Genomic DNA, 9965 nt, shown 5'->3' with positions numbered 1-9965 from the left:
TGACTCGAGCAGGGTCTCCTGTGGCCTGCTTACCATGGAGTGGCCCAGAAGGAACACGGGAAGCCCGGGGTATTCTTTCTGCATGATGTCCACGTGCTGTAGCACATCCCTGACGAAAACATGGAAGTCAGACACGACCATCCTCTCCCCTTCGCTCTGTCCATGGCCAACTGGAAGGGAATGGGAGACGAGAGAGAGTAGTAGTTACCAGGAGGCGGACCCCTGCCCAAGCCCACCGGCGTCTGCCACTCTCTACTGAGGACCTGAATTATCATCTCACTTACCCCTTCCTAGAATTCTTCTCCCCCTTTATATGGATTAGGAAACAGAGGCACATGGTGCCTAAAGAACATGCCCAAGATCACACAGCTAGGAAGTGGTCAGCCAGGGTGTAAGTCCTGCAGGGCCTGGCCACCCAACTGTGGTGCCTTCTGCAAGGACAGGCACACAGAGAGCTTCAGCAGGCCGGGTTTTCTGCAAAGTGACCAGCAGTGAGACTAAGAGGCTCAGAATTTTCCTGGGTTCTCCCGATTTCTTGACGGTCACAGCTGTGTTTGAACATTAGCCTTTCACCAGGTAGAGTGGTGGGTGCTGTGTCCTCACTGTACAGCTTTTGGTGAAGATAACATGACAAACAGAACAAAACAGTCAGGAGTGCTTGCCAGAAACCTCCCCAAAGCAGCAGTAAAACTAGGTCACACTCTGCCCCTCTCAGATTTTCTTTATCTGTCACATGTCTGTGCTGTTCGTTTCCTCTCTGTTCTTTTCTTAGGGTCCCTCCACTTTCATAGTGACACCAGTCATTATAGAGATAACTCACTGGCTGTGTCTTCCATGTTAGGGCTGAAAGCAGCTGATTATGATGATCTGAAAACTGCCGAAAAGAAAGAGCTCCTGGAGAACTGGGACCTCACAGGGAAAGGATCTGCCCAGACCTTTCCTGCTGAGAGCTTAAGCCTCCCGCCACCCCTGAGGAAGCTGTTACAGTAATAAAGGTAATAACTATCAGTCAACGCCCGCAACTGACTAGTTGCCCAGATCTCCAGCCTGGAAACCCTCCTGCAGTCAGACCCCAAACTCTGAGCTTCCCACTGGCCTGTGCCCTTGTGTCCCACCCACCAAGCTGCAGCTTTCCCCTACCCACCCCTCCTCCCCCGTCTCTCTGGACTGTCCCACTGGGCCCGACAGTCTCACCACCACACACCACAGACTGTTGGAATGGGTGGACTGAAGCCATGTTGGGACCTAAAACTGCGTGGGCTTTAGGAAAAAAAAAAAAAAGGAAGGACACAGTTTTTTTCTTGGCATGCATTTCTCTGGGTTCCCTATTTTCCCAGGGTTATTTGATATTTTGAACCTTGGTTACGGGGAAAGATGACATTATTCACATAAATGTAAAGTTGTTTTCCAGTCAGCCTGGAGCTGCCGACTTGCAATGAGACAGGGACTATCCAGACCCTGAATCAAGGAAGATGTCAATAAAGCTGTGCTGATGCCACCCCGAGGCGGGATCCTGCAGGACCCTAAGATCAGGACGAGAACAGAAGCCAGACGAAGCCTTGGCTTCTTGCACCTGGCCCCATACACATCCTGCTTTTCCCATCCCATGTTCCAGTCCCTCAGCTCCTAGTTCATACGCCTCAGTGAACCTGACTCTTTGAGATGGCTTTAGTCTGGCCATTTTCCTTCAGGTTTACCAGGGAGATGGGTTAGCCTGACATCTCTCCTCGGGTCACTGGTGCTCCTGAATAAAAACTGACTCCCATTTTCACCAATGTTTGACTTTTAAATTGCTTGCTTTTTGTTTGGGGGCAGGCAGCCAGATTTGGGTCCAGTAACAGATTTTGGTGATCCTCAGCCAGGAGCTAAGTGCCCTGAAGCAACAGATTTTGGTGAGCCAAGCCAGGGTTTTTGTTTGGGGCAGACAGCCAGACTTGGGTTCAGTAACAAGTTCCCTTGCCTTTCTGAGTTTTTTCCCCCCTTCTAAAATTCATTTTGTGTGTGTGTGGTAAAATATACATAGCATAAATTTTACCATTGTAACCATTTTTAGGTGTGTGGTTCAGTGGCATTAAGTACAATCACATCGCTGCACGCCTGTCACCACCATCGTGTCCAGAACTCTTTTCATCTTCCCAAACCGAAACTCTGTACCAATTGTTACGGGCTGAATCATAGCCCTCCAAAATTCGTATGCTGAAGTTCTAACTCCCAGTATCGCCGAATGTGATTTTATTTCAAGAGAGGGTCTTTAAAGAGGTGATTCAGTTAAAATGAGGTCCTCAGGGTGGGCCCTGATCCAGTCTGCCTGGTGTTCTTCTAAGAGGAGGTTGAGACACGCACAGAGGGGAGACCACATGAAGACACGGGGAGAAGGTGCCATCCGCCCACCAAAGAGAGAGGCCTCAAGAGAAACCAGCCCTGCAACACCTTGACTTTCAGCTTCTAGAACTGCAAGGAAATAATGTCTTGTTTGAGTACCAGTCTGTGGTACCTGTGATAGCAGCAGCCCCAGCAAACCAATCCGCCCATTAAACACTAACTCCCCAGCCCCTCCCTCAGCCCCTGGCACCACCATTGTAACTTGTCTCTATGCATTAACTACTCTAGTGGCCTCATAAAGTGGAGTCTTACAGTATTTGTCCTTTTGTCACTGGCTTATTTCGATTAGCGTAATGTCCTCAAGGTTCATCCATGTTGCAGCATGAGTCAGAATTTCCTTCCTTTTTAAGGCTGAACAATATTCCATTGAATGTATGAGTATAGGCCACATTGTGTTTATCATTCACCTGTGGATGGACACGTGGGCTGCTTCCACCCCTTGGCGACTGTGAATAGTGCTGCTATGAACATGGGCGTGCAGATACCTCATGTCCCAGCTCTCAATTCTTTAGAATATACTTGCAGATCCAGAAGTGGAGTTGCTGGAACAGATGGCAATGCTAGGTGGATTTTTTTGAGGAACAGCCTCTCTGAGTTCCCACCTGGAACATCCTCGCTCCAGACTCAGCCCAGAGCCTCCTCAGGGGCTGCCTTCTCCACCCTGATGCCTGAAGGCTGACGAACATGAGCATTTGAGCCACAGCAATGCCAGGGACACCGGCTGACCTGTCACCTCTTCACACATGCTTGGTCCCCAAGTACATTTGTGTTGGCATCTCTTCCATGGGACTCCATTCTCCCAAAGCACCTAAACCTACCTCATGACTCTGAGCACAATGTAGCACCCCTTTCCTTTTTTAAAACAGGGGGACCGTGCACCAGGGCCCTCTTCCACCTGCCTCAGTATCCCTCAGCTCTGGGCGCAGCCCCACCCCACCCTGTGCCCCCGATGTGCAGCTGCTTCTTTCCTCCACCCGGCGGCCTCGGTCTCCTCACCCCGCTCTCTCTCCAGCTAGCGGGGCTCTGCCCCGTTTCTCAGCTGAGTCCTGGGGGCCCCGCTGGCCCCGTCAGTCCGGGGACTCTCCTCCGCCCCTGCCTCCACCCGCTCTAGGCTCTCGGCTGGTTCAACCCTGCACGCCACCATCTCCCGTTAACCTGTCACAGCCACCCGTGGAAATGCGCTTCCTGCCTCCTCTCCTGCCTGTCTGACTGCGTCTTCTTTACCCCCTTTCCCTGATTGACTTCTGCATGTCCTTCCTTCATTAACTCATTCTTAGTTTTAAAAACTAAAAGACCTTTCACATAGTTCAAAGATCAAAGGTGGCACAGAAAGGTGTATGTTGACCAGTCTCTTTTCCTACTTCCATCTCCATCCACCCAGTTAACCCATCTTCCCCTAAATTCTTCTCCTAGTGTCTCCTAATCCCTAATTTTCACCCCTGTCTTAAAAACATACCCTGATCTGCATCTGGCTTTGTTTACCTGACAATAGAGCCTAAAGATTTTTCAACATTTGAAATAAAGCTCCTTTCCAGCTTTCTTCTCCAACTTTTTATAAAACTTTCAAATGCACAAAAACACTGAAAGAATAGTCCAATAACCACCCATATGCCTATTTTCTTTATTCAATAGTTGTTAGCATTTTATTTGCTGTCTGTATACATATTTATAAGTATAAAAATGGCTGAATCATTTAAAAGCAAGTTGCAGATTTTAACAACTGGCAAATCTGGGTAAAAGTATATACAGGGGTTCTTTGTACTATTCTTGCAAAGTTTCTGTAAATTTAAAGTTATCTCCAAATAAAAATTTTTATAAAAGTAAGTCATAACTACCATAACAATTCACCCCTAAACATTTCAGTATGAGTCTCCTAAAAAATAAGATGCTCTCCTCCTACCCATCGTACTATTTTCCCACCAAAGTTGATTAACAATAGCTCCTTCTATCAGCTAACGCTCAGTCCAAATTCAAATTTCCCATTTGTCTGCAAGTATTTCATAGTTGGTTTTGTAGAACCAGGATACAAAGTTCATAGGTGGTACTTGGTTGTTAACATTTCTTTAGTCTTGAAGGGACCAGACCAGTAAAATGTCCTACGTTCTGGCTCTGTCTGGTTGTTTCCCCTCCTGGGGTCACTTGGCTTGTTCCCGTGTCCCCATTAATTACCAACAATGTCCTCACTTCCTGGCACAGGTGCACCAGGCTCACCTTATACTTTCCTGGCCCCAGACCTAGAACTAAGCATTTCTCCAAGGACATCCAGTTCCTTTTGGTGTGAATGGTGCTTAAAGATCAAGATTTAGACACTGGGGCTTCTCNCTAGGTTTTTTTCTTACCTTCTTTAATTTCATATTTTATCTCTTTTCTTGGATACTGGAAACCTTGGTTCCTATGGCATTAACATATTTAGTTATCTGTGGGATCTACAATACACGGCATAGCTTCAATACTACAATGCCAACATTACACCAACAACACACCTACCAGGGGTAGCCTAAGATTTCTTTGCATTTCCTTCAGCCCTTAGAATATAGTTGAATAACGAGATGGTCAGACAGAGTCCTGTGTTCCAACTTCAGATTCTTATACATCGGTTATAATTATTTCCTCTGTGTGCTTCTGCTACTAGTTTTTTTTTTTTTTCTCTTTTTTTTTTTTGGACCAGGCTCACCTTATACTTTCCTGGCCCCAGACCTAGAACTAAGCTTTTCTCCAAGGAGATCCAGTTCCTTTTGGTGTGAATGGTGCTTAAAGATCAAGATTTAGACACTGGGGCTTCTCAATGCCACCAGGGTGCAACTGTTTCTGTGGCTTTTAGTGGGCTGAACTAGAAAACAATTTTTAAAAAGACATGAGTTCATATCAATATGTCCAATTAAAAACCAACTTCCTAGGTTTTTTTCTTACCTTCTTTAATTTCATATTTTATCTCTTTTCTTGGATACTGGAAATCTTGGTTCCTATGGCATTAACATATTTAGTTATCTGTGGGATCTACAATACACAGCATAGCTTCAATACTACAATGCCAACATTACACCAACAACACACCTACCAGGGGTAGCCTAAGATTTCTTTGCATTTCCTTCAGCCCTTAGAATATAGTTGAATAACGAGATGGTCAGACAGAGTCCTGTGTTCCAACTTCAGATTCTTATACATCGGTTATAATTATTTCCTCTGTGTGCTTCTGCTACTAGTTTTTTTTTTTTTTCTCTTTTTTTTTTTTGACCGGTAAAGGGATCGCAACCCTTGGCACAGTGTGGTCTGCACCATGCTCAGCCAGTGAGCGCACCGGCCATCCCTATATAGGATCCAAACCCGTGGCCTTGACACTCCCAGCACCGCACTCTCCTGAGTGAGCCACGGGGCCGGCCCTCTGCTACTAGTTTGATACACAATTAGATTCATTCATTTTAAATTAATTTTCCTTCCAATGGTAGGTTCTGCCTTTTTGCTCTTCAATTTAATTTTCTTTTCCAAATATGTAAAAGGTGACACGGCACAACCACCAGAAGTATATAGAAAGACTCGCCCAGAACAGGCTTGCGTCTACCCTGCCTCCTCCATCTCCTGCCTTCTTCGTGGTTAATCCTCTTAATTATTTTCTGGTTTTTCTCTAAGCATTTCTTTTTGCAAAAATAAGAAGTCTGCCTGTCCGTCTGCCCATCTATCTACCCTTATTTCCCCTCTCTTCTTACTTAAAAGGTTGCATGCCACATGTTCTATTCCATACTAGGGCTTTTTTCACTGTGAATGTATTCTGGGGTCACTTCGTATCACAAGCAGGCTGCTGGGCCCTCCTTCTGTTCTGCCGCTGCGGGCGCCCCCGTGTGGACAAACCGTAGTTGATTCAAGCAATCTACCGAAAAACGCTTGGGCTACGTCCCATCTCTTGTTCATTAAACTCTGGCTGTAATGAAGAACCTTGGAATAGTTGTTTCATATTTGTGACAGCGAATCTTTAGGGTGTATGCCTAGATGCGTGATTACTCGGTTAAAATGTAAATGTGTGTACAATTTTTGTGGACCCTGCTGTGTTCCCGTCCATCCAGAGTGTGTCTGTTGCCCTGTCCGGGAGGCACAGGAGGGGCCTGCTTCTGTCAACCTGACCAACACAAGAGTGCTGTGTGACATTCGGATTTCTGCCCATGTGTTAGGAGAGAAAGTGTAGGTTGAAGATCTCAGATTTTAAGAGCCATTATTTCTTTATTTTGGTAAACTGAGTATTTGCATCTTTGCTCCTTTTTTTCCATCAGGGTTTTGTTTCTTCCTGATATTTAATAGCTCTCTGCACGGTAGCTGGTCATTTGTCTTTTGACTTTGTGTTGTATTTAGCCATGCAGAAGATTTTTACTTTTAAATAGTCATATTATCAATCTTTTCTTTTTATGGCTTCTGAATTTTGATTCTTGGTTCTAAGTCCTTCCCCATTCCAGAGCTGTGAAGGAATTCAGACACATTTTCTGTGAGTTCTTTTATGGCTTCATTTCTTTTTTTCTTTTTCTTTTTTGTGGTAAAATATACATAACAATTTTAACTGTACAGCTCAATGGTATTAAGCACCTTCACATTGTTGTGTAACCATCACCACTATGTATCTCCAGATATGGTTTCATTTTCTTTTTTTTTTTTCATTTTAACCTTTGATCCATTTGGATTTTTTCCAGATGGTTCTTTTTTGATTTTCAATTCAGGTAAAATTCATATCACATAAAATTAACTATTTCCGGTACGGGCGCGACACCGAGGGTTGCGATCCCGTTACCGGTCACGAAAAAAGACAAAAAGGAAAAAAAAAATTAACTATTTCCAAGTGTACCCATTTAGCAGCACTTAGGACATGTACAGTGTTGTTCCACCACCATCTACATCAAGTTTCAAAACGCAGATGCTTCTTCATTGTCCCAGGAGAACTACGAAAATGTCCTCCTTTAGGTCACTGAATTGTGGTCCTCCTCACCTTATATGAAGCTGCCTCTTTCATGTGAGTCCACGCTTCTTCATTGTCCCAGGAGAACTACAAAAATGTCCTCCGTTAGGTCACTGAATTGTGGTCCTCCTCACCTTATATGAAGCTGCCTCTTTCATGTGAGTCCATCTGTTTCTGGATTTCCACTCACTTCCACTGGTCTGTCTATTCGTGAGCCAGCCCCACATTACTGAGACACTGTAAGACCTGCCACCCTGCACGCACGTTACGGGCAGGAGGCCCCTGGTCACTCAAGCTCTGCCCCGTCCACGTGCCCTGCTCCCACGCTTTGACTCCCATTGTGACATAGACATCTCCCAGGGATACATTTTCTGACTGGGGCTTCTTTCCAGAGCTGCACTTCTCCCGGCTATGCCATGACTCCTCAAACAGCTCCCACCAAGGCTCTCCTGGGTTCCACACCAACCATAATGGCCCAGTGATCCTTCCAGATTGTTCAAGCTCAAAACAGGGTTGTCGTCTTTGACTTTAACTCTACCCCTACATCCAGCTGGTCCCCAAACCCCTCTAGATGTCTGGATCCACAGTCTACTTCTTTGAACTTCTATGCCCTTGCAGGGTTGAGACCCTTGCCACCTTTTAACTTGTGATAGTTTTCATAGCCAGTCTCCCTGCCTGCCCCAAGCTCTCCTGTCCCGAACCATTCTGCATGTGACCCGCCTCCTCTTGACAGCCTGCCCTGATCTTGCAGTGGTCAGACTGCCCCATTGTTTCAGAATGCGGTCTGTACATTCCGGTCCAACACTCACAGCCTCCACCTCTCTAACAAGCTCATTCCAAGCCACATGCACACCCACCTGTTCTCTGTTCTGGAAGCACACCACACTCTCCTGCCCTGCGCCTCTGACCAGACATCCCCCCACCTTGATGACCTCACCCTGCACCGGGCCAGGAGCAGAGGCCCTCGAGGCCCAGCTCAAATCCCATGTCTAGGGCGCCGACCGCAGTTCCCAGAATGCAGGAGCAACCGCTTTCTATTCCATGCCCACAGCACCCCTCCTCTCTTCCAGCACCACCCCACTCAGACTGAGGGTCCCTGGGGCCCAAGAGACAAACAGCTCGGGGTGGGGGGGCTGCTCCCCCAACTGTGCTGTAGAGGAGCCTGAGGTGGGTCCGGCCGGACTCGTGAGGCCTGCACAGCTGGGGAGGAGGTTCAGGCAGGTGTGCCTGTGTTTGACATGGCCGTCCTCGAGGGTAAGAATCACATTTTATTCATCTGTCTCTTCTGTAGGGTTCCCTGCACAGTCCTGTCTGTTGAAATGAATTGGAGGCAATATTTCCATAATGGCCACTCACCAAAAAGATTCAACTCCGTTTCTCTAGCTGTAGCTGAAGCGATATGTCCCCTCGCCCACGTGCAGAGGGGTCTACTGAGCAGTAGCTCTGCATATGCAATGCAAATTCTTCTCCTGCTTTTTGTTGGTTTTTTTTTTTTTTTTTTAAAGAAAATCCCTGCACCATAGACTTTATCCAACATATTTTAGTTTTGTTTACCTTGATCCTCTATGTATTAACCATGTTTTTAAATTTTCTGTATTTGGATGGTTAAATGCTCTGGGCCTTGATGATCCTGGAAGGACTGCCCCCCAACCCCACCCCAGACACTGGGTTAGCTAATTCCTAGAGATAAGAAACAACTTGTCTAAGGGCTCGCCTGCCTTTCAAATGCAAACCAATCAGCTGGGAGCTCACACCCACAACCACCTGCTCTAAGGGGCTCTCACCCTCCAGGCCACTGTCCCCTGCCCTAATCCCCCCAGAACAGGAACCAGACAACCAGGGACAGCCCATACCCCAGAGCCCTCCCATGGAAAGCACAATAAAGGCTTTTGTCCACAGTCCCCGCCCCACACCCCAGGGCTTCCCTGCATGGCCTGCCTGGTGCACCCCGCCTCCTGTTTCTAGAGACCTGTGAGTATAAACTTCATCCTTCATGACAGTCATTTCTGTGTCTGTGTGTCTCATAGTCCCTGATTAAAACAAACCCTGGGCTGGCCAGTTAGCTCCTTGGGGTTATAACAAGGTCAAAAGTTGGGACCCCCATACCAACCAGCTGCCAAAAATAAAAAATAAAAATAAACAAACCTTAGGTACCCTTGAAGCACTCTAGCACTGTATAAGGGTACTTCAAAAAGTTCGTAGAAAAATAGAAATAAAAGGCAATATGAATCTTTCCATGAACTTTTTGAAGTGCCCTTTATTTGATGCAAAATAAGCACTTAATTCTCTGCTGAATGATTAAATGGTCTAGTCTCTTGATCTCATGCAAAATATCTGTCTGAGTAACTTTCCATGCTACCACCACGTGCAAAAAAAGAATTCACTGAGAAGCACCGAGAAAGTTGACGATTCTGTTAACGCCGGAAGGACGACCCGGCACCCACCTCCCTTCTCAGGCCCCAGTCCTCCTTAGCATTCATTTTCCACAGAAGAAAAAGCTGGTAAAACATCACCTCGAGTGGGGAAAGATTAGGCCTTAAAAGACAGTCACGGGCCGGCCCGGTGGCACACTGCTACAGTGCGCCTCTTGGGAAGCGCGGCGGCGCTCCCACCAAGGGTTCGGATCCCACATACAGACCGGTTCCCG

General features: G+C 46.6%; 1 protein-coding gene across 2 annotated transcripts in view; it reads right to left on the bottom strand.

Annotated features, from left to right (window-relative positions):
- The window catches only part of MGLL (monoglyceride lipase), a 125988-nt gene that overhangs the window by 29983 nt on the left and 86040 nt on the right, over positions 1 to 9965 (bottom strand). For both annotated transcript variants that reach the window (XM_008568485.1, XM_008568483.1), the window contains exon 4: positions 34 to 170. In XM_008568485.1, coding sequence (XP_008566707.1) covers positions 34 to 170 — 137 coding nt within the window. The remainder of the gene's footprint in view (positions 1 to 33; positions 171 to 9965) is intronic.

Source organism: Galeopterus variegatus, unplaced genomic scaffold (assembly GCF_000696425.1).
Source record: "Galeopterus variegatus unplaced genomic scaffold, G_variegatus-3.0.2 Scaffold415, whole genome shotgun sequence".
Classification (NCBI taxonomy): Eukaryota; Metazoa; Chordata; class Mammalia; order Dermoptera; family Cynocephalidae; genus Galeopterus; species Galeopterus variegatus.
The sequence above is the reverse complement of the archived record's forward strand: the minus strand, read 5'-3'. Positions and strand labels throughout refer to the sequence as shown.